This window comes from Lottia gigantea (assembly GCF_000327385.1).
Source record: "Lottia gigantea unplaced genomic scaffold LOTGIsca_152, whole genome shotgun sequence".
Taxonomy (NCBI): Eukaryota; Metazoa; Mollusca; class Gastropoda; family Lottiidae; genus Lottia; species Lottia gigantea.
Genome location: NW_008707828.1, coordinates 423,737 through 451,657, shown reverse-complemented (window position 1 = coordinate 451,657; position 27,921 = coordinate 423,737). Strand labels below are relative to the sequence as shown.

Sequence of the window (27,921 nt, the reverse complement as noted above, 5' to 3'; positions counted from 1 at the left end):
TTAATATAGCCACTTTAGTTAGGGTCTAATGACAGCGCTCTTGAACATTCGTCAAATAAACCTTCGGACCTAACCTGATAAACACTGTGTCACAAAATGCCAGTGCTAGAGAGGGTAGAAATTTGATTGGTTAAAGCAGACATCATCAAGTTAGGTCAAACGGTTAATTTGACGAAAGTTCAAGAGGGCTATGGTTAGACCCTAACTGAAGTGGCTATATTAAAAATGAAAGCTAATGCAAACATGGAACGAAAGTTTGATCTAATTTTAATTAGACTGACTGCCATTACCAACCTTTATTAGCTAAATCAGGTGTATTTTAGCAGTGAAAACATCTTATTTTGTTCTATTCCAGTAAAACATATAGTTTAGGAGAATATGAAAATGCTGTCAACTATAAAAATATTCAAGCTGATAAAATACTGGAAAGGTTCTTCAAGTAAGATCAAATTTCTAATTCCATGGCCAATGCTTTCTTGAATAGAGGCAGATGTTTTTCCGACTAACCTATTTTACCAGGCCCCCCCTGGCACCCATCTAGCTACGGGCCTGGTGATACATACATATCCTTTTTATAGGTTTTGTAAAACTGTAGCAGAATTTACAGCTGAAGAATCTTTTAAGAAATTACGATATTGTGAAGATCAAGTACAGAAGAAATCATTATTGTAAGTCAGTTGTAGTGCCGGCACACGATCAGTCTTGGTCGGTGATTTTTGTCGCCGAATTTTGAGTAAATGCTTTTACACTCTTCCACAACAAGATTATCACGTTGCCAACAGGATTTATAATATCTAACCAGTTTGATATTTGTCGCTGATTGTATTTTATCATCTGCAAGACTGAGCGTCATCATCCAATCAGATTCATTTTCCTTTCAATTGCATGATCTGTTCGTGATTATAAACATAGTGGAAAACAACGGATTGGAGATTTTTGCCTCCTCGTGTGCCTGTGGCACACAGGGCCTTGGTTTATTCTCCCATAAGAACAACCAGACACTTTTTCCTTGTCAGCCCCTCTTATCTACATCACTGACAAGGGGAAACCGGGTTGAAAAATTCTACGGTATTATCACCATTGGTCCAAGGCATCAAAAAAGGCAAAAAGCTGTCTTTGGACAAAATTTAGTTTAATTATAGGAATATTTAAACAAATGTAATTTATTGCCCCCATTTCTTATTGGTCTTAAACAACTTTAAATTAGGTAAACTGATGGAAAAAATGGAGGCAATCTACAAAGTGCATTGATTACCTATAATGCAATTAATTCTAGCAATGCCCTCTGGTGGAACATAACTCTTGCTTACTTTTTCTCCTAAAATTTATATATTTTGTTGGACAAGTTTTTTATCCTTATAAAACGAAATTTTTGATTCTTTGTTGAAAAGTATTTCTGATTTTTAAGCACCAAGGATTCCATGCATCTTCAACGTGTTAAAAAGGAACTAAGAGAAGACAACTTGAAAAATGCTAGAAGAGAAACTGGGTAAGTTGTAAGATTTTACTGATGTAAAGCGAGATCTTCTTTAGAAATCAATATATTGCTCTGGTATTATATTTTTTAGTCTTTAACTTTTAAGGGACAGGTCCTCCATCAGTTTGACGAATCTCATCTTAGTCTCAGAAACGTGAATTTTTTAGCTAATCCAAATCAGTTATAGTATTCACAGCTCACCATCAAAAGTGAGCCTTCAAATCCGTGTTTGTCCAGAATTATCCACGTTTACAATAATTTCTAGAGACTCTTCCATATATAGAAAAGACATATATATATATAGAAATAGAAAGTGAAATTCCTAGTTTGAGATATTTTTAAAGGAAATATGCAATGTTCGAACATTCTAGTACTTCTGAAGACTGTTTACATATATTCTAGACTAAAATCAAAACCTGTGATGATCCAAATGAATAAAAATGAAATTACCCGACTTCAAACAGTAAACACCCCAGTCACAAGCCACAAAACACTGACAGTCAATTAATAAGTTGATTAAGGCATTACTACAAGGGCTGCAAGGATTCTTGAAGTTGCTATTTGATATACTATACAATACTCATCCAACCATACAATTTATTGTGATAATTATCACGATGTATTTATTAGAGAAGGAAAGAGAAAAAATAATAGAAATTTGTAAAATTACTAACAATGTTGTCACTATTTAGCACTTGAGAACGTTTAGAAGTAAGGAATTGTGAAAAAAATCTCAATTTTTTAAAGTTGGAAATAAATTTTTACAATTTTGATGTGAAAATCATACTTGGAAAAAAAAAAACATAACACAATTTCTTATACACACAAGGATTCTGTGTCATTTGTTATTAAAGGGGGCTAAGAATTAATTGTGCCAATACATCACGATTATTTTTATCATCAGTGATCATTAAGGAAATTTGTATTTCATCGGTAAATTAATGCAAATTTTTATATGGGTTCACTGTAGCATGTGACAATAAAATGTAAATGTTACACAATGAATAAAAATGATTTTTTTTTGTTTCGTTTCAGACAATTGGGAGATTTTGTACGTCTGATGGACATGATGATAATCGAACATATGTTCGATATTACCAAAAACCATGTTCTCAAGTTTGTCCACCATGTCTTGTCTTTAACAGAATCTAATTCTAGTCGAGATGGTTTCTTTAAAACCAACCTAGTCTTCAATAAACATGGTATGTACTACTAGTCGAAATTTGAGCCTTCATATCCATGTGTGTCTAGATGCTTTTGAATGTTAAAATGACGACTCATCAATTTAAGATAGTCTGTGATATATAAAAAAGACATCTATAGAAATAATGAGTAAAACTCCTAGTTTGAAGTATTTTAAAGGAATTCTGCGATTTTCATACATTTCTAGTACTTCTGAAGACTATTTACATAAATTCAAGACTAAATTCAACCCCCAAAATGGCAAAACTGTCCCTTTAAATTGTAAAATAATTTTGTCTGATGTGATTATAGATTCGAAAGATTATATTAATTGCAAAGTCCTGCTATGTGTTTTACGTTTCTGAATTCCAGATTGTCTGACAATATCACCATCCAAAGAAAGATTTCAGAGAGTGTTAAGCAGAACCTTAAAAGGGATTCCTGTGGTACTGTGTGCTAAAGCTCAATCTATGGATGGTTCAGGTCAACAAGACCAAGATGTTCCCGATGACGGTAAATCTGCTGATATTTCACAGTCTGAATCCAAGTAAGAAATTCTTAGTTCATTAGAGGTTCGCTTGATCGGTGAATTCTGCACGCTCTTGATGTATGGAATCAAGTGGACGTTCAATAAAACAAGTTGGAACAGAGTTCAGAAATGTGTTCTACGTGCTCCAAAAAAATTGTAGGTGTAGACAGAATTCAAAATGGCAGAGAAAGAAATAGTACAATTTAAGATGCGACTTATTCCGCTTCTCTACTGTTCAATTGAGGGCAAGATTGGAACTGACGGAACCTGTTCAGAGCTCTGCAATCGAGGAATCATTGAACACAAATTGTGTATACTGTACATGTGTTGTTATTTGGTTGTACATGTGTTGTTATTTGGTTGTACATGTGTTGTTATTTGGTTGTACATGTGTTGTTACTTGGTTGTACATGTTTTATTACGTGACTGTACATGTGTTGTTACTTGGTTATACCCTGTGTTGTTACTTGGTTATACCCTGTTTTGTTACTTGGTTGTACAAATTTTGTTACTTGGTTGTACAAGTTTTGTTTATTAGTGTGGGAAAGAACCCTACCAATATCGTACTAACTTGGTTTGCTGTTTTTTAGGTTGTTATTCAGCATGTTACACATTGAGAGTAAGAAAACGTCTGTCACCTCATTTGGTGGTTCAGTGAAACCAGATACATCAAGAACATCGACATCTGAAAAAGCTTCCCAGAAAGGAGAAACAGCTCGTCCTGTCAGCAATAAAACATCCAGTAGTTACGTCGGACCTGATTTACCAAAACAAGGTATCGGTTTTACTTGTTTGCCTGTTACTTCTAGCTTGCTTGAATAATAGAGCTAGTTAAATAAACTAGGGCCAGTTTTAGAATAGTTTTAACTGAAATAATATAAAAATTGTAAGCCTAACAGTACTTTGATTTAAGATTAAGCTTGATTTAAGATTTATTTTCATGTTTGACAAATCAGACGACTGGAACACTAAAATCATCCTCAGCTTTTCCGAAACTATCCCCAGTATTTTGTTTAAAGGGACAGATGCACCATTTTTTGTTTATCAGAAACAGGAATTTTTTTATCTAAGCCAATTAGTAATATTGTTCACAGCTCACCGTCAAATCAATGTGTGTCAAGAATCGGTATTTTAAATTTAAAAAGGAAGAGTCATCTTTCTTTGAGACATTGCCATATATAGAAAAGACATCTATAGAAATAGGAAAAGCAATTCCTAGTTTGAGATAATTTTGAAGGAATTATGCGATTTTCGTACATTTCTAATACTTCTGAAGACTATTTACATATATTCAAAATTCAAATCAACCCTGCATCTGTCCCGTTAAGTTACACATGTATATAATGATATTTTTTCATAGTTACACCCAATAAGTTAGATGATGAGCTTGGAGTGGCTACACCAGATCTAGTACTGAAGGATGGTGAAGAGATATTGATAGTGGAAGGAGAAGGCTTCATGGGTCAGTATGAACCTATAATACGAGCAAGTCTTCAAGAAAAACTGCAACTTGAGTAAGAACCGTTTTTGGTTTTTGTGCGTTTTTTATTAAAATTTTTATCTGAACTTATCATAAAATCAAACCAATTAGGCAATGACCCTCATTGCCCACTAAGGGTCCAGGGTTCATTCCCAACATAGGTCGAGATAATACCTTCTGATTTTTCAACCCGGTTTTCCCCTGTCAGTGATGTCTAGTCGTTCGGATGGGACAATAAACCATGGCCCAGTGTGCTACAGGCTGTGCACATTTAAAATTCTTCAACAGTTGGAATTCGGAAAAGAGTCGTATAATGCTGCTGTCCTGGCAAAATTTCCCTCAATGCACACTGCATGGCTTTGCCTGTCTTCATTAGCCCATATGGTGTAGAAAATTAGGATGTAAAACTCCATTCATTTCATTTCTTAAAATTGCATGAAATTGAAAAAGAGCAGGCTAATGCTGCTGTCCTAGCAAAATTGTCCTCATTGCACCCTGCATGACGTTGCCCGTCTTCATTGTCTAATATGGTGCAGAAAAGAAAGACTCCATTCATCTTATTTTCAGTGGAGAATATCTAGAAGCCATTAAAGTTCAGACTGATCTACTGAAGGCAGCCTATGATGAAATTGATCATTATTGTCAGTCAAATGAATGGTTGAATGAAATCAGCCATTTTTGTCGGAAATGGAACGACAAATCTGTGAAAGAATTCAAAGGGGCTGCTGCTTTCACCATAGAGGTAAGATTGCGATTGGTATCCCAATCAAAGATGCCCTTTTATTTTCAACCAGACTTCCCTCTGAACCACAGGGTCTCACCAAGGGTTTAGTCATTTTAAAGGGATTGTAAAAAGGTTCCTGCAATTCCACTAAAACTAAGTGTTTAATAAATCACTTATCAGTTATCACCTTATGTGACAAAGCATATTATGCGATTAGTGACGTCATCAAACATGTAGTTTTTGTGGAATTGCAGGAACCACAGATATCTGATTAAAAATTGGAATGGTCCAAATTGATGCTAACAGTGTCCCGATACACATAATGAGTTTAGAAAACCTCTTAACATTCCCTGTAAATGATCGTTATATTTCCATTAAAGGAAGAGATACCAGTAATGACTGGAAGAGAGACTGTGATATATTTTGCTAAATGTCACCATATCGGGAAGATAGAGTCAATTGGAATGGTGTAAATTGATGCTATCAGTGTCCTTGATCTTGGATTTACAAATGGTATGCTTCTGATTGATCAATCAAAATTCATTTATTCCAGCAAAAACTAACAGAACTAAGAATGTGGTCTGAAAAAATTCGAAACTTTGATGTTGGTTTTACCACAGAGAATGGCCTGTTTCTGATTGATTGTTCAGCTATACATGATGGACTGTTACCACGACTTAATGATATATATCAAGAACTTATTACCTTCATTGCTGAAGAGGCCAGATCTATGTCCAAGGTCTTCTGTGAAGAAATGAAAATCGTCTTAAAGGTAAAGTGCATTATGAAAAATTTAAATCCTCCTGCAGCCACGGTGGTTCAGTGAGTTAGACGCTTGCTCGCTAACCAGAAGGTCCAGGGTCAATCCCGACATAGATTGAGATGATACCTTCGGATTTTTCAACCAGGTTTCCTACTGTCATGGAAAAATGTCTAGTTGTTCGGATGGGACAATAAACCAAGGCCCTGTGTGATACAGGCTGTGAACGTTAAAGATGCCTGGACAGATGGAAATGGAAAAAGAAAAGGCTAATGCTGCTGTCCTGGCAAAATTTTCCTCATTGCATTCTTGCACGTCTTCATTAGCCCAGATGGTGCAGAATAGTAGGACGTAAGACTCCATTTCATTTCATTTAAATCTTCCATTAACAGACATTAAACTGACTTACAGAGAGATACAGGAGAGAATGTATAAAATTCATTCTTAATTCACTCACTTAAGTCTACAGAGCCTCCAATCATCTAGTTGAGCCACTGCGGTCTGACATGGAAAAAGAAATAGACAGAGGCCCCGTGTGCTATATATAGGCTGTGCACATTTAAGATCCATTGATATTTGCAAATTGAAAAAGAGAAGGCTTATGCTGTCAAAATTTCCCTCATTGCACCCTGCATGGTGTTCAGTAACCCAATCATTAGAGGTCATAATTTAGGCTAATTTTCTAAAAGAAAAAAAAAAGTTCTGTGTATCAGGGACACTGATAGCTTCAATTTGTACCATTCCAATTTTCAATCAGCTGTTTGTGGTTCCTGCAATTCGTTTAAAACTAAGTGTTTGAAAGGCCTTGTGTTATAAAGCATATTTTGCAATTAGTTAGTCATCAAACACTCAGACGTTTGTGGTTTCAATTCTACTTAAACTAAGTGTTTGAATTGCAAAATATGCTTTATCATTTAAGGTCCCTTCATGATTAGTGACGTCATCAAATACTAAGTTATAGTGGAATTGTAGGAACCACAGACGTCTGGTTGAAAATTTGAATGGTGTTAATTGATGCTATCAGTGCCCCCAATACACATACAAAATTTAAAAAATCTTTTACAACCATTTTAAAACATTATTTGAGTAACTTTTAACATTACCAATAATGGATGTCTCAATACTTTTTTTTATATTTTTCTTTACAGAATATGAAAGATAAGAGACCAATCGTCAGTGCTTTTGCTATTTTTGCCAAGAATTATTCTCAATATAAGAAAAATACACCACAATATCAACAGAGAGTAGAATATATTAAATCTCTATTTGAGGTAATTTCATCATTTTTTCCAGTAATGCATTAAAGATGGTTTCCCTTTATATTTAGTGTCAAATTAAGCAAACTATTTGATTAATTGGTGTTTCTAGTGAATTATCATGTATTCTTAATCATATCATTATGTTCTTATTGCATATAATTACGAGTTTTAACCAATCATAAATGTCCTTGTATATACAGTCTGGATAAACAAAAAAAAGACTTTTTGACCATTCTTGATTGGTCGCTTATTGGAATTCTGCTGGTAATTCTCTTCTAATTTATCTAATTATGAATTAATTATGGACATGTGAGACAAACTGGTATTTTCCCAAGTCATTACAACACCTCTACTTTCTATTCATTAAAGAATTAGCATTTTCATTTTCATAAATGAAAATAAGGGAACTCATCTTGAAGTCATCATTTTTCATCAATGTTTTGTCTTTCAAATGACACCTCCCCATGAGAGTTCTGAACAGGTTCCATCTATTCCAATTCTGTCCTCAATTGACAGGTATGAAAGCATTCAGAATTTTCCTATTTATTTCCTTTTCTGCATTCTGTCAGCACCAACTATTCTTTCGGCTCATGAGGAAAGCGTTCTGATTTCTGTTACAAATTTTATTTTGAACGTTCTGTTGATTCCATCCCTGAGAGTTCTGATCAGGTTTTGTCTGTTTTAATTCTGTCCCTAATTGAACAGTATGAGAGGGGATATGTCACATTCAAAATTTTCCCATCTTTTTCCTTTTCCGCCATTTTGAATTCTGTTTGCACCTACCATTTTTTTCGAAACATGAGGAACATGTTCTGAAGGCTGTTCTAACTTGTTTTATTGAACGTTCAGTTGGTTCCATAAATCATGAATGTGCAGAACTCACCAATCGATCGAGCGACCCTAGGTTGTAAAACACCATTTCATTGACAGGTGATTCGAATGAGTTACCGACAGCTGACTCCAGAAGAAGAAAAATATGAAGAAAATGTCTGGGCATCATGGGAAGCTTTTCTCATGCAGATGCAAGATGCATCAGAGTTCGTCAACACACAAACACCTTTAATGACTCAGTTATTAGAGGATAATTATCAGGTAGGAAATTATTGTTGTCTGAAGCTTTTTTTTTTTTGAGGAAATTTGAAAATTAACAACTCCTACGTTCAATGTAACCATCTGAAATTTTGTTAACAATTCAGATAATCAAAATCTCATCCAGTATGGCAAAATCGGGAGTAAAAGTTGGATAGTATTGGACTCCTCCGAAGAGAAGTACAATCAGGTGTTTTGAAAAGAGTAAGCATGGTCTGCTTGGCGCATGACACCCGCCACTAGGTCCACATCATGAGATACAACCAGATCAATTTATGCCTGCCTGACCAAACAAATCAGCCAAGATGCAAGAAACAGATTCTAATATTTTTACAGAATTTGATTTTTGTTAAAAATAACCTTCATCAATGCTTAGCTGCTAAGATGTTAAAGAGATTGTAAAGAGGTTTTCTAAGTTTTGTATGTGTATCAGGGACACTATTAGCTTCAAACTGCACCATTCGAATTTTCAATCAGACGTCTAATTCCACTAAAACTAGTTTGATGACGTCACTAATCTCCAAAGGACTTTTGTGAAAAAGTATATTTTGAGGTTTGTGACATCATCAAACACTTAGTTGGTGGAATTGCAGGAACCACAGATATCTGATTGAAAATTGGAATGATACAAATTGATGCTATCAGTGTCCCCGATATACATAAAAAAATTAAGAACACCTGTTTAATTATTATAACCCATATGGCAAGAATGTCAATGAGCCCTTAACAATTTAGATTTGGACCACAATGGACATTTAAGGCTGTTTGTCTGTAGAGGCTAAGGTAAAAAAGACCCATGGAAAAAAAAATTTTTTATTTCAATTAAAATTAGACCAAAAATTTTGTTCTGTTTTTAGTAGCATGTTTTTTTTTTTTTAATTTAGCCACTTCAGTAAGGGTCTATAGACAAGCTAATTGAAGTGGCCATATTAAACATAAAAAAAAAACCGAAAGTTTGGTGTAATTTTAATTAGACTGTTTTTGAAGCAATATTTTGACATATTAGACCCCACTTTAAAAGTGATAAAGGACCCAAAAGGGGAAAACACTTTATTTTTTAAAAAAATTGATTTAATTATTTAGAGGTACGAAAGACTTGGATTAAAACGCCATCAAGAAGAACCAAGCTTATTTATGGTATATTTATCATGTAGAAAAATTGTAGATTTTTTTTGTAGAATTTATTTCTAATTCAGCTATATTGGGGATGTAGAGTGATAAAATTTTACAAGGCTTTGTAATGTAGAGTGATAAAATTTTACAAGTCTTTTGGGATGTAGAGTGATAAAATTTTACAAGTCTTTTGGGATGTAGAGTGATAAAATTTTACTAGGCTTTGGAATGTAGAGTGATAAAATTTTACAAGGCTTGGGAATGTAGAGTAGTAACAAGGCTTTGGAATGTAGAGTGATAAAATTTCACAAGGCTTGGGAATGTAGAATGATAAAATTTTACAAGGCTTTGGAATGTAGAATGATAAAATTTCACAAGGCTTGGGGATGTAGAGTGATAAAATTTCACAAGGCTTGGGAATGTATAATGATAAAATTTTACAAGGCTTGGGAATGTAGAATGATAAAATTTTACAATGCTTTTGGGAATGTAGAGTGATAATATTTTACAAGGCTTGGAGATGTAGAGTAGTAAAATTTTACAAGGCTTTTGGAATGAAGAGAGATAAAATTTTACAAGGCTTTCGGATGTAGAGTGATAACATTTTACAAGGCTTGGGAATGTAGAGTAGTGAAATTTTACAAGGCTTTGGAATGTAGAGTGATAAAATTTTACAAGGCTTGGGAATGTAGAATGATAAAATTTTACAAGTCTTTTGGGATGTAGAGTGATAAAATTTTACTAGGCTTTGGAATGTAGAGTGATAAAATTTTACAAGCTTGGGAATGTAGAGTAGTAAAATTGTACAAGGCTTTGGAATGTAGAGTGATAAAATTTCACAAGGCTTGGGGATGTAGAGTGATAAAATTTCACAAGGCTTGGGAATGTAGAATGATAAAATTTTACAAGACTTGGGAATGTAGAAAGATAAAATTTTACAAGGCTTTGGAATGTAGAGTGATAAAATTTTACAAGGCTTTGGAATGTAGAGTGATAAAATTTTACAAGGCTTTGGAATGTAGAGTGATGAAATTTCACAAGGCTTGGGGATGTAGAGTGATAAAATTTCACAAGGCTTGGGAATGTATAATGATAAAATTTTACAAGGCTTTTGGGAATGTAGAGTGATAATATTTTACAAGGCTTGGAGATGTAGAGTAGTAAAATTTTACAAGGCTTTTGCAATGTAGAGAGATAAAATTTTACAAGGCTTTGGGATGTAGAGTGATAACATTTTACAAGGCTTGGGAATGTAGAGTAGTAAAATTTTACAAGGCTTTGGAATGTAGAGTGATAAAATTTTACAAGGCTTGGGAGGGTTTTGGGATGTAGAGTGATAGAACTTTACAAGGCATGGGAAGGTTTTGGATGTAGAGTGATAAAATTTTACAAGGCTTGGTGGAAGGCTTTGGGATGTAGAGTAGGGGGTTTTATATATCAAGAGGGGATATGGAGTAGAATTTGTAAAACAAGGCATTGGAATGTAGAATATTGGTATTTTAGAGAGGAAGTTTCATCAGTCCAGGCATTTTGAGTTAATTTTAGTAATAACATACAAAATTTGTATAGCAATAACATAGAAACTTTTATACTCATAGAATTTAACACATTACTTTTTTCATTTTGTTTGAATTGCAAATGACAGAATTTAAAATTATAAGTAATGCTCTCCTTTTGGACCAGGAGTGTTGATTTGTCTTCTTTGACGGTCATGTCTGATTGGAAAAATGTGCTGCTCTTATTTTGAATTATTAGGACATTTGATATTGAAGTAAGCCAAGTTTTTGTAGATTTTCAAAATTCACATGAAAAGAAAAAATTTGACAAAAAAAATTGTTGTTCTGAAAATAATCAAGTATTTTTAGACTTAAAAAGCAAAGTTAAAGGGACAGATGCATCATTTTTTTTTCACCAATCATACCTTATTCTCAGAAACTGGAATTTTTTAGCTAAGCCAATCGGCACATAGTGTTCGTGAAAATTTAAACCTTCAAAACCAGCATTTGAAAGTGAAAAAGACAAGTCATATAAAGAAAAAACATATATAGAAATAGGAAAAGAAATTCTTAATTTGAGATGTTTTTGAAAGAATTCTGCAATTTTCATACATTTCTAATAATTCTGAACACTATTTACATATATTCAAGACTCAAATCAACCTCCTAAAATGGCAAACCTGTCCCATTCAGAAAGATATGATCTCCAGCTAATTTATTTTAGGCAGAAAGTATTTGAATCTTGGCTAATGGTATAATAATATTTTATTGTTTTAATAGAGATTGGAAAAAGAAGCCTATGAACTATGTGAGAAAGCTACAACTGGAATATTCCTAGATCCTCATCAAAATCCTTGTTTCATTCTCATGGAAATGAAAGCTGTAAGTTACGACTTTTTATTTCTTCAATATCTCATATTAAAGATATTCTAATTCTAAGGATGACCAAAAAATACCACAAAATATGCTTTATCACATAAGGCCTTTCACAATTAACGTCATAAAACGCTTAATTGAAGTTGCATGAACCATAGACGTCTGATTGCAAATTGGAATGGTGAAAATTATCAGACTTTTCTTGTTCAACACATAAAATTTTTAGAATGTCAAAATTTTAAAATAGTTTTTCAATGATTTTCAAACCTTTTTCCAGATAAGAGAAAAGTTTTTCTCGGTCCAGATACAATTACAAGATGCTAGTAAATGGAGAGAAGCCATCTGTGGAGAGCCGTATGATCTCAAGTTCCTCAATGAGATGACAGCCAAGATGGACATACGTGGTGAACTGTGGAAATATGTAGAAGTTTCTACTAATTCAATCAAAGATTGGAAACAGACCCTCTTTAAAAAGGTATGTTAGTCCAGTCTTGTCCAAATTAAAATTATATGATTGTTTCGTTATGTTTTGTTAGTTTTTTTTTTATCTCCATGGTAATCTAAAAGATTTATACTTAGGTCGCATACTGTTAACGTTCATTTCAACTAATCACATGGCATCATGCAGAATCTGTGTCTAAATATCAAGTATGCATTGTTGGACAGCAAAACCTAAGAACTATACAACAGAATCCCTCTATAATCTAATAAATCTATAAAACTAAGTAATAATTCATAAAACTTAGTAATTTTGAAACTTGCTAAGAAGTGTATTTCAATAATTATTTAGTTTAATAGATATATCGTCTTATATAGAGATTCTATTCTTTAGTCATGACACCTGGTAAGTCCAAATGAAGAATATATACACCAAGTTTGAAACTTTAAATTTTATGCCCATTCTAAGAGGTAGTATTGCTTTAAATAATCCAATCTCTAATTGTAAGAAGTAACCAACAGAATTGTGGTTATAATTTCAGATCAATATAAAGAAGGCTCTAGCAAAGGTAACAGAATGGATTGGAGCAGCTAGTCAGTTGAAAGATCATCTTGATGATGGTGATCTGGTATTAACTCACTGGTACAAAACATTAACAGAGTTTAAAAAGAGTTTACCATTGCTATATAAGCTCTCTAATGTTGCTTTAAAGGTATGTTTCCTGTTCTCAGTAGATCTCAAGCTTTAGACTAAAACATCTGCATTGGATAGCTATGTTGAAAGTTGTCGTCTGGTGTAGAGACAGAAAAACTAGGCCCTTTATGGGTATTTTTGACTTGGATAAATCAGATGTGCCAGACCCAGATATATTTGGACAGCTGGATATTTTTGTAGTTCAGTCATATCATCAATATCTCTCTTAAACATTAAAGTCACATTTGCGGTTCCATCAAAAAAAAATTTTTTATGAAGTTGATCTCTCGTCAGGCATTTAAAACTGCATGCGCAGCCAATGATGTTTTATTTCATTTTCACTCAGGGCTCAAAGTGTTAAAGATATGTTTTCTCATTTATAGTGTCAAAATAAGAAAACTATTTGATTAATTGGTGTTTCTAATGAATTATCATGTATTCCTAATCATATCGTTATTCTTGTTGCATATAATTACGAGTTTTAACCAATCATAAATGTCCATGTATGTACAGTCTGTATAAACAAAAAGAGACTTTTTGACCTTTCTTGATCGGTCACTCATTGGAATTCTGCTAGTAATTAATTATGGACATGTGAGACAAACTGGTATTTTTCCAAGTTATTTGAAAACCTCTTCTTTCTATTCATATAAGTATTTTCATTTTCATAAATGAAAATAAGGAAACCCATCTTTAAGAGGATCACATGATTTTCATTTACCTATTGGATGGTGAAAATGGTTGTAAACTGACAATTTAAAGGGACATTTCCCTTTTTTTTGTAGGTCGAACAAATTTTTTCAGCCATTATAACACAATAACACCAAAACTACGTCAAGCTGCTTGATTAACAATTAGTACTCTCCGTTTTTGATTAACCCTTTTAAAAAAAAGTTCAGTTTGATCAAGAATATACACAGATTTTAATAGCATATTTTAAAAATATTTATGATTATATATATGACGTTTTTTTTATAATGAAAATGGTTTGCACATACCCTAAAGTAGAATACTGCTTATAACTGTTTCTGTTCAAATTACAGGAACGACATTGGAAGGTGATATTTTTGGGAATGAATGAACCCTATGACCCCAGCCATTCTCTAACTGTGGATGATTTGATAGTGTGTAACTTGACAGAGCATGCAGAGCTGATAAACTCTGTTTATCTCAGTTCTCTGGCAGAGTATGATCTAGAGTTGAAATTGAATAAGATTACTGCCAATTGGGAAGAGAAAGCATTCAAATTAGCCAAGCATATCCCTGATAGTCTGTATGCCAAGGGTGAGTAACTCTTGTATATTACATTCACGTCTGTACCAGTGGCAGAGCCAAAGTGGGGGCAGATGGGGCTGCCCTGAAAGCAAGTTTTTCGGGGCAAAATCTCATAACTATGTTAGAGATTCAGGCAATCTCAGATATTTTCAAGCGGTCACCTGCGATATCTGCTTGGATACCAGGCAGAATTGGAACAGACATAACCTGTTCAGAACTCTCCAATCAAGCACCAATGATACCAATTACAATTTTATGACTCAAAAAATCTCTTTCCCCGAAGCTTCACCCTAGTATCTGTTTGGATAGCAACTAGTCTGCTTTTGAAAGCTTTTCGAAACAATGGTATGTGATTAATTGAATTGATTCCTGAAACTAATGAATTTTCATAAATTCCAGATGCTAGTAATAAAAGAGTTCAAAGTTCAACTAAAAGACAGAGTAAAATAGAAAAATTCCGGCAAGAGAAAGCTAACGCTAGTTCTAGTTCACTGATTAGTTTAGATGTTGCCAATGATGATCTGTATATTATAATTGAGGTGGAGAAGCTCAAATACCAGTTAGAGGTTAGTTTGTGGACAAATTTTAATAACTCACATTTTATGGCATTGACAGGCCTGGCCCCCGAGACAGGGGGGTACAAATAGGGGGCAGACTGACTTAATGGGGGACAACTCTCAAGATTGAATTTAGAATGAGTCTGGGGAGGTGTCATAGTCAACCCTCTAATAGAGTTTCTATTGTCTGAGCAAAGTACAAAGTTTTTTAAATTTTTTCTATTATTTTTATAAAATTGGAATATCAGCCTCAAAATAGTACTATTAGTCTTAGAATGTCTGTGTTGATAAAAATATAAACATAACCACACATTATGTCTTCAAAATTTGTTTTTACAGAGGACTTATTTGGGTTGAAATTTCTTTGACAGAATTGTGTTTCTTTTTAATGTAAACTTACAAGATTATATTTTTATCAACGCAAAGACACGCTAAGACTATCAGTACTATTGAGGCTGATATTCCAATTCTCTTCAAAAATATCGAAAAAATTCATAAAACTTTTCAGACAATAAGACGGTTTTCTTGCGAAATTTGAAATTGTTTTGGTGCATTTTGAAACATATTGTGGGGCAAAACATATAGAAATTATATGTTTTAATTTGCAAACCATTTTCCTTGGGGGGCAAATGCACACCCTGTACCCCCATTGGTGTGGGCAATGTTTAATTAACTATAAGTTTTTGATATTCAAAGACAATAATATATATTTTTTCCTATTTCCACAGGATACGCGTATTACAGTAGAATCTATGGCCCAGTCTAGCTACCTAGGTGATGTTAAAAATACAGTAGAAATCTGGCAAGATAACCTACAACAGATAGAAGAAATCACAGATTTGTGGTACACTGCTCAGAAAAAGGTAGGTTACTTAAAGGGACAGGTGTGCAATTTTTTTTCTACCAATCGTACCTTATTCTCAGAAATGGGAATTTTTTAACTAGGCTAATCAGTAATAGACTTCACAGCTCACCTTTGAAATTTGAGCCTTCAAATCCATGTGTGTCCAGAATTATTTGCGTTTGAAAGTTAAAAAGATGAGTTATCTTTTCTTGAGACACTGCCATATATATATAGAAAAGACATCTATAGAAAAAGAAATTCTTAGTTTGAGATATTTTTAAAGGAATTATGTGATTTTTGTACGTTAATAGTACTTCTGAAGACTATTTACATATATTCAAGACGCCTTTCAGATGCTCACTCTTCCACACCTCCCTCCACTATGCAATTTGGCATGTGAATCAGCATCCCTAGAGTGTCAAAAGTTAAAATTGTTAGTGGGTACTGTAATTTATATTTCAGTGGATGTATCTGTTAAAGATTTTTGAAAAACCTCATTTATACATGAAATGGCCGGAACAAGCTGAAAAATTTGAGAAAGTTCATAACAAACTAAAGGTATATTTTTAGCATTCGTTTGTCATGTTTTGATAAGTGTTCAGGACAATTTTGATGTCTGTTGTAAATCTTCTATTACTAAAGTGATGTATGTTGTAAATCTTTCTCTTTTACGAAAAGGATATCTGTTGTACATCTTTCACTTTTATGAAAGTGATGTCTGTTGTAAAATCTTATATTACTAAAGTGATGTCTGTTGTAAATCTTCTATTACTTAAGTGATGTCTGTTGTATAACTTATATTACTAAAGTGATGTCTGTTGTAAATCTTCCATTACTAAAGTGATGTCTGTTGTAAATCTTCTATTACTAAAGTGATGTCTGTTGTATAACTTATATTACTAAAGTGATGTCTGTTGTAAATCTTCCATTACTAAAGTGATGTCTGTTGTAAGTCTTCTATTACTAAAGTGATGTCTGTTGTAAATCTTCCATTACTAAAGAGATGTCTGTTGTAATCTTTCACTTTAATTAAAGTGATGTCTGTTGTAATTCTTCCACTCTTACTAAAGTGATGTCTGTAAATCCATGATATATTTTCCAGAATATTTTTGTCATATTTTCACTGAATGACACATATCCTAAACAATTCCCAAATCATTAGATAAGATCGTTTTGAAAAGTAAACAATCAATTCCTGACAGCCATTTTGTGATAATAATATTCAGTACAGTGCTCCAGTAGCTTAGCTCCTCCCACCAGGATAATATTATATTGAGTTCCATATAAGACTATACTTGATTGATAGCTGAATGTATGATAGAGGATATTGACCACCGGTCATTTGAGCAGCCCGTCGGTCATGTCCAGCATATAGAGCCAAATCAACAGCCCTGATCCATACACTTTACTAAACAGATGTCTATTGTAAATCTTTTTCTTTTTTTGTCAACTAAATTTAGTGGTGTTTGACGCAGCTTTTGTAAATTGCTTTGTAGTTGTCTAAATGTAAATGTTGTACATTGCTACATTGATCTGTTGTAAATGTTGTACATTGCTACAATAATATATCTGTTGTAAATGTTGTACATTGCTACATTGAACTGTTATCAATGTTGTACATTGCTACAACGATATATCTGTTGTAAATGTTGTACATTGCTACAATGATGTCTGTTGTAAATGTTGTACATTGCTACATTGATCTGTTGTAAATGTTGTACATTGCTACAATAATATATCTGTTGTAAATGTTGTACATTGCTACATTGATCTGTTATCAATGTTGTACATTGCTACAATGATATATCTGTTGTAAATGTTGTACATTGCTACAATGATATATCTGTTGTAAATGTTGTACATTGCTTCACTGATATCTGTTGTAAACGTTGTATATTGCTTCACTGATATCTGTTGTAAATGTTGTACATTGGTACCATGATATCTGTTGTAAATTTTGTACATTGCTTCACTGATATCTGTTGTATATTGCTTCACTGATATCTGTTGTATATTGCTTCACTGATATCTGTTGTAAATGTTGTATATTGCTTCACTGATATCTGTTTTAAATGTTGTATATTGCTTCACTGATATCTGTTGTAAATGTTGTATATTGCTTCACTGATATCTGTTTTAAATGTTGTACATTGCTACAATGATGTCTGTTGTAAATGTTTTCACTTCTACAGTGATGTCTATTGTACATTGTATATTTCTTGTACGTGTTGTTCATCGCTACAATGATTTCTGTTGTAAATGTTGTACGTTTCTACATTGTTATGTATTGTATATTTCAGGATTGGATGAGAGTTGTTGTACAAGATAATAAAGTGATGTCTGTTGTAAATCATAAAAGAGGTAGTAAAGGATACAGGCTATTACAAGGAGATTACCTACGTACATTATTCCTTAATATTATAGCTGAAGAGGTAAAAATTAATCAAGATACTGTAGAAATTGTATTAAGAGACCATTCAATGAAATAATCCTTAATAAAGCTGGTCGCATTAGCAGGATTCACTGTACTACATTTTGATTATTCTACCAGGTCCTTGTCAGTGATGCAGGTTGGAAAAAGCGTCAAATTGTTTGGAATGGACCATAGACTGAGATGCTGTTTGCTTGATGATGTTCACAATAGGATTCTTCGACAGTTTAAAAAATAACGCCATAAGACCTTATTCACACTGAAAACGAGGTTCATAACGCAAATTACATCATCCATTGATAAGATGGCAATGTCATATCAATGAATAACCTATGTGACATCACTAAACACTCGTTCAACAGCCTCTAAATTGACTTAAAACTGCCCCTTCTCAAAAATGTGTGAAGGTAAAATTCATCTGAAAGTATCATTAAATAGCTTGATCAATTCTGATATTAATGATGTAAAATATGATTAGTTTTAGTTTCTGAGTTATGGAGAAGGAGGCTTTAAAGACGGCAAGTGGCTATTTTATTGCAGTGACACCATACTACCTTTGTTTGTTAGTGTTATGAGCCTAATTCTGGATCCTATATGGCTGTGAATAAGGTCCTTTGTACTGGCAAACTTTCCCTTGTTGCACACTGCATGATGTACCACAATTGGGAGTCAAAAAGCATAATGTAAAATTTCAGAATTTTTACTCTATTTTCAGGAAGACATTTTGAAAGATTTTGAAATGATATTTGAGGAAACCCGACAGCAATTTACCCGCCTATTTTTCCTCAGTAATCAGGACATGGTAGAATTACTTGGAATCTCCAGGAATCCACAGAATTTGCTGCCATTTGTACGGAAATGTTTCCCTGGAATACAAGAGTTAAAGTTTGATTTACCACAAGGAACTAGTGCTATGAATACAGTTTTGGACTTTGCTCTCAACAGTAAGTATTGGTTGTCATCCATCATGTTTCTTGACTGACCCATGGCATGACTAAAGGGAATGATCACGTCTTTAAGAATCGCTTGCAGCATAGTTGGTAAGAGCTTTAGAATTTTGATGGTTGTGGGTTCTATAGGATTATTAGGTCAGTCTGGTCACCTTGAATAAGTCATCTTCTGATATTGTTGCAGTCAACCTAGCTGTGAATGGGTACCGATAATATGAGAACTCATAATGCCAAGAGATTTGGTCAAGAACCGAATTTGTTAATCTTGAAAAAAAAAATTTTTTTTTTTCCTATCTTTCTGTCTTTCGAATGATAATTGCTGACAATCCAAGTGTCATTTGATCATTTCAGCTGAAAAACTGTGTGTGGTGTCGCTATGTGGTATGTTGGGTGAAGAAGTTCCGTTGTTGGCCAGGCTAGAAGCAAACCCGTCTGCTACCAAATGGTTGAAAACTCTAGAGAGCATAATGAAGAACACTTTGACAGTGATGATGCAAGCTTGTGTTCAAGCCAGAATGGATGAAGGTAGGTCATGGTTTTTTCTTGCATTATAAGAAAGCTCTGCTTGGATGAAGATAGAGTTCTTGTCCTTGATTAAGTCAGATTGAGATCAGAAATGAAATGAATGGAGTTTTTCTGCATCTTATGGGCTAATGAAGATGGAGATTGAGATAGGAAGCAAGATCAATGTTCGCCAAAACCATGAAACAATAAATATCCTAACTGATGCCATGGCAATATGGCTACCATTCCTGTCAAGATATCTTTATTTTAGGAGCAAAATCAAAGTTCACCTAATTACAATCATAAAACAATAAAATATCCTAACTGTTGCCATGGCTACCTTCCTGGCAAGATATCTTTGTTTTAGGAGTAAAATCAAATTTCGCCTAATTACAACCATAAAAAAATAAATATTCCTAACTGTTGCCATGGAGATATGGCTACCTGTCCTGATATCTTCGTTTTAGGAGCAAAATCATAATTGGAGGCGAATGTCATCTACCTATCTACCTACCAAAATCATAGTCCACCACTTTACAACCAATAAATAATAAAATATCCTGTTTCCATGGAGATATGGCCACCTTTCCTCTCAAGATATCTTTGATTTAGGAGTAAATTCACCAATTTATAACCATGAAACAATAAAATATCCTTACCGTTTCCATGGTGATATGGCTACCTATCTTTGTTTTAGGATCCAGACAACCGATACATATCCTGGAAGAACTGTCTCAGTATAAAAAACCTGAAGCTGAAGCTCTGAAGATCGGAATTAAACAGACTTACAGACACTGGCTACTTCAGTTCCCTGTCCAATGTGTCATCACAGCTGAGGCTATCATGTGGAATAAAAGCATGAGTCGAATTCTGGAAAGTCCTGAAACAGAAGATCTTAAATCTTTAAGGTTTGTTCCATCGGGTTTTTTCACTGTATCTTTAATGAATCACTTAACAAGATGTAGATGCAGTTGTCTGAAACATCTGTCTCTATTCCAGCCTCTGATGGATATTTTACTAGTCATCGGCTGGAATAGAGTCAGAAAATCAAGGGCCCTGTTTTATTGAGATTTTCCACACCCCAAACATGCAGACCAGAGGTAACTTATACCCGTGCACCAACACAGATGCGGAAAGTCCCCATTTAACAGGGCTTATTTTTACAGTCTCTACACCAGAAACAACTGTCCAACTGGTCTGGAATAAAAACAGATGTTTCGGTCAATTTTTTTTAAATACGTTAAAGAACACATTTCTTTTGATTTTGGTGTATAGTTTTCCCAAATTTGAGCAAAAAAAAAATTTGGACCTACAAAGAAAACTGGAAGGCCTCTCTGGATCATAGAACTTCATAAATGTAAAATTTGCTTCACATTATAGAAGTAATATGGAGTCTAAACTGGAACAATATATAGATATATTAAAAGAAGCAACAACCAATGGTAATATAGTAGCTGATATGAGAGAAAGACTACAGGCACTACTTTATTGTTTGATTAACCAAACCATTTCATACAGGGATGTTACAAATAGTAAGTAATATCAAACTTGATTAACCAGACTATTTCTTACAGGGATGTTACAATTAGTAAGTAATATCAGACTTGATTAACCAGATTATTTCATATAGGGATGTTACAAATAGTAAGTATTATCAGACTTGATGAACCAGACTATTTCATGTAGGGATGTTACAAATAGTAAGAATTATTAGAATCTGAGAGCTTCTGGGTTTTCAACTACTACAAGCAACTGGCTGCATCTGGAAGAATTTGTCATTGGATTGAGTGAACCATAAGCTGTTAATGTTCTAAAGATGTTTCTATATTTTTTTATGTGTATCAGAGACACCGATAGCATCAATTTACACCATTCCCATATTAAATCAGACGTCTGCGGGGCCTGCAATTCCACAAAAACTTTTTTGATGACGTCACGAATCGCAAAATATTCTATATCACAAAAGGCCCTGCATGATTAGTGATGACATCAAACACAGTTTTTGTGGAATTGCAGGAGCCACAGACGTCTGTTTGAAAATTGGAATGGTGTAAATTGATGCTATCAGTATCCCCAATACATATAAAAATTCAAGAAAACCTCTTTTTAATCCCTTTAATAACAAAAATGGGATCTGCATCTGAAATTTTCATAAATATTTTGTAGATCTAATAGAAAATAGTTCTGTATCAACGTCCTCGTTTGATTGGATAAAGTTGATGCATCATAAAATGGATATTAGAAATGTCTTGAGAGCTAAAACAACCGAAGCAGACGGCAGTCAGTCACAGAGACTTGTACATAAAGCATCTTTACGTAGTGTTGGTAAGTCATTATTGCAAATTTAGATAAGAACTCTGAAATCCGAAAGGATCACCTATTTGAATTTTCACTTACTTAAAGGGACGGATGCGCCATATTAAGGGGGTTGATTTGAGTCTTGAATATATGTAAACAGTCTTCAGAAGTACTAAAAACGCACGAAAATCACAATTCCTTCAAAGATATCTGAAACTAGGAATTTCTTTTTCTATTTCTATATATGGCAATGTCTCAAGAAAAGACAAGTCGTCTTTTTAACTTTCAAACGCGGATAATTTCTACTGTGAGTTGTGAGCTGTGATCACTATTTCTGATTTTCTTAGCTAAAAAATTGCTGTTTCTGAGACTAAAGTACGATTGGTAAAAAAAATGGCAGTCTGTTGGCTCTAAGTGAAGTGGCTATATTGAAAATAAAAGCTAATAAAAAAACAGAAAGTTTGGTTTCCTGTTGTTTAATTTCCTGTCATTTCATGTCAATTTATATCATTTCCTGTCATTTCATTTCAATTTATATCATTTCTGTTATTTCAGGTAAATTCCTGTCATTTCATATCATTTCCTTTCATTTCATATCATTTCATGTCATTTCTTGTCATATCCTGTCAATTCATGTCATTTCACTTCATTTTATGTCATTTCATGTCAATTCCTGTCATATCCTGTCATTTCATATCATTTCATGTCATTTCTTGTCATATCCTGTCAATTCATGTCATTTCACTTCATTTTATGTCATTTCATGTCAATTCCTGTCATTTCATATCATTTCATGTCATTTCCTGTCATTTCATATCATATCCTGTCAATTCATGTCATTTCACTTCATTTTATGTCAATTCCTGTCATTTCTTGTCATATCCTGTCAATTCATGTCATTTCCTTTCACTTCATTTTATGTCATTTCATGTCATTTCATGTCAATTCCTGTCATTTCATATCATTTCCTGTCATTTCATGTCATTTCATATCATATCTTGTCAATTCATGTCATTTCCTTTCACTTCATTTTATGTCATTTTTTTTTCATTTCTTGTTATTTCATGTCAATTCATGTCAATTCACGTCATTTTCTGTAATTTCAGAGGAGATTCCTAAGCTGGCTAGAGCTAGAACCACAGTTTCATCAGATTTCCAGTTCAGCCCATGTTATATCCAGAATCTAGGCAATGTATTCTTGTATGATTATGAATACTTGGGTCCATCTAACTGTTTAACATTGACACCACTGACAGAGCGAGCATTCCTGTCTCTCTGCCAGTCATTGAAGAACTTCCAGTGTGGTACCCTGATAGGTCCTGCAGGAACTGGAAAATCTCAAACCATACAGGAATTGGCAAAGGTAAGCATTTTCTAAAGGAACGCGTTGGCTATTTTGGGGGGTTGATACGGGACTTGAAGCTAGGTATATAGTCTCCATAGTTACGAGAAATGTACAAAAATGGCATAATTTCTTGAAAATTATCTCCAACTAGAAATTTGACTTTCTATTTCAATGTCTTTTCTATGTAATCTCAAGAAATGACGAGTCGTCTTTTTAACTTTCAAACTCGGATAATTCTGGACACACATAAATTTGAAGGCTAAAAATCACAGTGAGCTGTGAATACTATTACTGATTAGCTTAGCGTTTCACATTTCTGAGGAATGATTGATCAAACGGATGGCAAACCTTACAACAGTAAACTGTTTCGTGGTGAAAATGATGATACAGTTCTCGTTACATGTTACAGGTTACTGTAACATGTAATGAGAATCTTACACTACCAATGATGATACAGTTTTTATCAGGTCTAGTTCAGTCTGGTTGTTATGGTTACTATGATTTTATATTTTATTGTAGATGTTAGGACGATGTCTGTTTACTGTAACATGTAATGAGAATCTTACTCTACCAATGATGATACAGTTTTTATCAGGTCTAGTTCAGTCTGGTTGTTGGGTTCTCTTTGATGATACTGATAAGTTAACTTCAGGTTAGTACACTGTTAAAGCTATGATTATATCCTTAAAGCTCAGAGAGCTTGTTTTCAGCTTTAAAAAAATAAGGTTGTATATCAAAGTGACTATCTTATGGTGGTCTTAAGTCAATGCTTGTGACTCTACACATTTTAACCTCAGAACTCCATCTTTCCATTCAGTTTTACAATAAAAGAAGATCTGCAATCTCTTTTGCTTTTTTACAATAAGTGCCAATTCTGTCGTGTTTTGTAGGATTAATGTCCGTAACAGCTCAACATTTAGACTATTTACGAACAGCATTAAAAACATTAGATATGTCTAATAATAATCAGTATAAGATCCGAGGACAAGCTCATTTTGATAAGGTAGGATACTTTTCATTTCTTACTCAGAGAATATTATAATTCATTTTCTGTGTGAATTTCTGGTTTTTTTTTTAACAATTTTCAATTTCTTTTCCAAGCTGCATGGATTCAAATTTTATCAAAAGGTAAAATAATGTATGTTTTGTGTCTGTTGTTACATTGTAAGGTGCCTTAAAGGGTAAGGTGTGCCATTTTGTGTGGATATTAATCTTGAATATATGTAAATAGTCTTCAGAAGTACAAGAAATGTACACAAATCGCATAATTCCTTTAAAAATACTTCAAACCATGAAATTTACTCGCTATTTCTATATATGTATTTTCAATCACAGATAATTCTGGACAAACATGGATTTGAAGGCTCAAATCCGACTGTGAGCTGTGAACGCTATAACAGATTGGTTTAGCAAAAAAATTCCGGTTTCTGAGACTTAAGTATGATTGGTCAAAAAAATGGCACATGTATCTCTTTAAAGGGGTTTTGCACCATTCCAAATTTCAATCAGACATCTGTGGTTCCTGCAATTCCACTAAAACTAAGTGTTTGATGACGTCACTACTTGCGAAGGGCCTTATGTGAGGAATATTTTGCAATAAGTCACGATATCAAACACTTACATCGCTCTTCAACTGATGTATCCAGTATTATTTTAACAGTAAAATTATTTTATCATTTTACAGAAATTTTCTGTGGTATGTTGTATTTTATATAAGTTTTAATTATAGAAAAGCTTATTTTATAGCACCAATATATATGATCAATTGTTATATAGCACACACAATTAGATAGCTTAATTTACAGCTCTTATAGCATACAAGCTTAATTTATAGCTCTTACAGCATAAAAGCTTGATTTATAGCTCTTATAGCTTACAAGCTTAATATAAAGCTCCTATAGCTTACAAGCTTAACTTATAGCACTTATAGCTGACAAGCTTAATTTATAGCCCTTATATCATATAAGCTTAATTTATAGCTCTTATAGCAAAAAAGCTTGATTTATAGCTCTTGTAGCTGACAAGTTATATTTACAGCTCTTGTAGCACACAAGCTTTATTTATAGCTCTTATACCATGCAAGCTTAATTTATAGCTCTGATAGCATACAAGCTTAATTTATAGCTGACAAGCTTGGTTTACAGCTCTTATAGCATAAAAGCGTAATTTATAGCTCTTATAGCACACAAGCTTGATTTACAGCTCTTGTAGCATACAAACTTAATTTATAGCTCATATATAGCTCTTATACCATACAAGCTTAATTTATAGCTCTTATACCATACAAGCTTAATTTATAGCTCTTATAGCAAAAAAGCTTGATTTATAGCTCTTGTAGCTGACAAGTTATATTTACAGCTCTTGTAGCACACAAGCTTTATTTATAGCTCTTATACCATGCAAGCTTAATTTATAGCTCTGATAGCATACAAGCTTAATTTATAGCTGACAAGCTTGGTTTACAGCTCTTATAGCATAAAAGCGTAATTTATAGCTCTTATAGCACACAAGCTTGATTTACAGCTCTTGTAGCATACAAACTTAATTTATAGCTCATATATAGCTCTTATACCATACAAGCTTAATTTATAGCTCTTATACCATACAAGCTTAATTTATAGCTCTTATAGCAGACAAGCTTAATTTATAGCTCTTATACCATACAAGCTTAATATTTAGCTCTTATACCATACAAGCTTAATTTATAGCCCTTATAGCAGACAAGCTTAATATTTAGCTCTTATACCATACAAGCTTAATTTATAGCCCTTAGAGCAAACAAGCTTGATTTATAACTATTATAGCATACAAGCTTAATTTATAGCCCTTATAGCATACAAGCTCATATTATAGCTCTTATAGCATACAAGCTTAATTTTTTACAATATAATTGTTTAAAACTTCGACTGAACAGGAAAAGACTATAGATGTCAGATCATGGATTGCAGGTGTAGTAATCTAAAGAAAAATGTGAGATAAAACATCATTTCTAAATGCTCTTGACTAAATTCTTAAATTGTATTTTTTCAATATTTTTTTCAATAGTTTTTTTAATGCATCACAAAACATTTGTTTAAACCAAATATTTGTAAGTTATGTTTTATTTAAGCTTCTAGATGCTTCCAATGCATTTCTACCCAGTGGGAGTACAGGGGAGAAAAGTGGTTTGCACACCCAATTGTACCAACACTTTATTTTCAACAAATCTAAATGTCTACCTTTTTTCCCCAAAATTTCTGGAGAGAACCCTCTTTGACTATGAGAGGCTTGCTATAACACCATCACAGTGTAGCCAAAATTTGAATTCAGCCTCAGCAGTTGTCCCCCCATTGAGTCAGTCTCCCCCCTATTTGTACCCCCAGTCTGGCACCGCCACTGCTGCAATGTACCCTAGGCTCAATTTTTTTTTTTGTCCTGTTCTGAAAATTGGTGAAAATATGACCAATAGTCACACTAAAATTAACAAAATATCAACATCCTTGCCTTGTAATGAACATACAGAATTCATTTATATAAGATAATGGTAATTTTCAGGGAATTTGTAAAACAATAAATGTGCTAGCATCATTTGACTTAAGTTTGACTTAAAATTGATTTGACCAATCAGATGACTGGAACACTAAGATCATTTGAAGTTTTTGAGAATAAGGCCACAACTCATGCAAAATGAATTTTTTGTTGTTTGTAGAAGGTTGGTAGTGAAGAACAAGTAATAAGAAGAAATTCTCTAACAACACTTCATCCATTACCTCACACTACACCATCTCCTGGTCTAGATAGACAGAGAACTGTACCACATGGTTTTAATGTAAGTTTATCTTCTGTGTTATGGCTTTGATACCTCGTCCATTATCCTTTTGATACTGTTTTTATAATCCTTTTGATACTGTTTTTATAATCCTTTTGATACTGTTTTTATAATCCTTTTGATTTTTTCTCCATAAGCCATTTGATACCTTTTCCATAGTCCTTTTGGTACCTTTTCCATAGTTCTTTTGATACCTTTTCCATTATCCTTTTGATACTGTTTCTATAATCCTTTTGATTTTTTCTCTATAATCCTTTTCATACCTTTTCTGTTGTCTTTTTCATACATTTTCCATTATCCTTTTCATACCTTTCCCTTATCTATCATCCTTTTGATACGTTTTCCCTTATCCTTTTGATACGTTTTTCCAAAGTCCCTTTTCCTTTTCCATTATCCTTTTCATACCTTTTCTATAATCGTTTTGATACCCTTTCCAAATCCTTATTGATGTATTTTCCATTATCCTGTTCTATAATCCTTTTGTCTTTGAAACCTTTACCATCATCCTTTTGCCTTTGAAACCTTCTATAATACTTTAATACATTTTAAATAGTCCTTTCATATCTATTCCATAATCATTTTACAACTCTTTCCACATTCCTTTTAATACATTTTCCATTATCCTTTTTATAGCGTTCCATAATCCTCTTGGCACCTTTTCCATCATGCTTTGATACCTTTTCCATAGTCCGTTTGATACTACACTTTCCATAATCCTTTTGATACCTTTTCCATTATCCTTTTAGTACTTTTTCCATGGTTCTTTTGATTCCCTTTCCATAGTTTTTTTGA

At 33.4% G+C, this 27,921-nt stretch overlaps 1 protein-coding gene across 1 annotated transcript in view; it reads left to right on the top strand.

The window, feature by feature from the left end:
* LOTGIDRAFT_173233 (hypothetical protein) overlaps window positions 1-27,921 on the top strand; it is a gene marked incomplete at both ends in the record, with an annotated part of 90,802 nt that overhangs the window by 11,291 nt on the left and 51,590 nt on the right. The window contains 28 exons of the mRNA XM_009050694.1: window positions 356-439; window positions 579-668; window positions 1,409-1,489; window positions 2,513-2,679; window positions 3,032-3,206; window positions 3,779-3,963; window positions 4,549-4,702; window positions 5,236-5,410; window positions 5,946-6,164; window positions 7,301-7,423; window positions 8,342-8,503; window positions 11,890-11,991; window positions 12,263-12,460; window positions 12,966-13,136; window positions 14,161-14,401; window positions 14,792-14,958; window positions 15,678-15,812; window positions 16,256-16,351; window positions 18,094-18,225; window positions 18,940-19,168; window positions 19,526-19,699; window positions 20,376-20,586; window positions 21,059-21,210; window positions 21,845-22,003; window positions 23,083-23,339; window positions 23,841-23,973; window positions 24,212-24,324; window positions 27,010-27,129. Of these exons, the coding sequence (XP_009048942.1) occupies window positions 356-439; window positions 579-668; window positions 1,409-1,489; window positions 2,513-2,679; window positions 3,032-3,206; window positions 3,779-3,963; window positions 4,549-4,702; window positions 5,236-5,410; window positions 5,946-6,164; window positions 7,301-7,423; window positions 8,342-8,503; window positions 11,890-11,991; window positions 12,263-12,460; window positions 12,966-13,136; window positions 14,161-14,401; window positions 14,792-14,958; window positions 15,678-15,812; window positions 16,256-16,351; window positions 18,094-18,225; window positions 18,940-19,168; window positions 19,526-19,699; window positions 20,376-20,586; window positions 21,059-21,210; window positions 21,845-22,003; window positions 23,083-23,339; window positions 23,841-23,973; window positions 24,212-24,324; window positions 27,010-27,129 (4,405 nt within the window). The remainder of the gene's footprint in view (window positions 1-355; window positions 440-578; window positions 669-1,408; window positions 1,490-2,512; window positions 2,680-3,031; window positions 3,207-3,778; window positions 3,964-4,548; window positions 4,703-5,235; window positions 5,411-5,945; window positions 6,165-7,300; window positions 7,424-8,341; window positions 8,504-11,889; window positions 11,992-12,262; window positions 12,461-12,965; window positions 13,137-14,160; window positions 14,402-14,791; window positions 14,959-15,677; window positions 15,813-16,255; window positions 16,352-18,093; window positions 18,226-18,939; window positions 19,169-19,525; window positions 19,700-20,375; window positions 20,587-21,058; window positions 21,211-21,844; window positions 22,004-23,082; window positions 23,340-23,840; window positions 23,974-24,211; window positions 24,325-27,009; window positions 27,130-27,921) is intronic.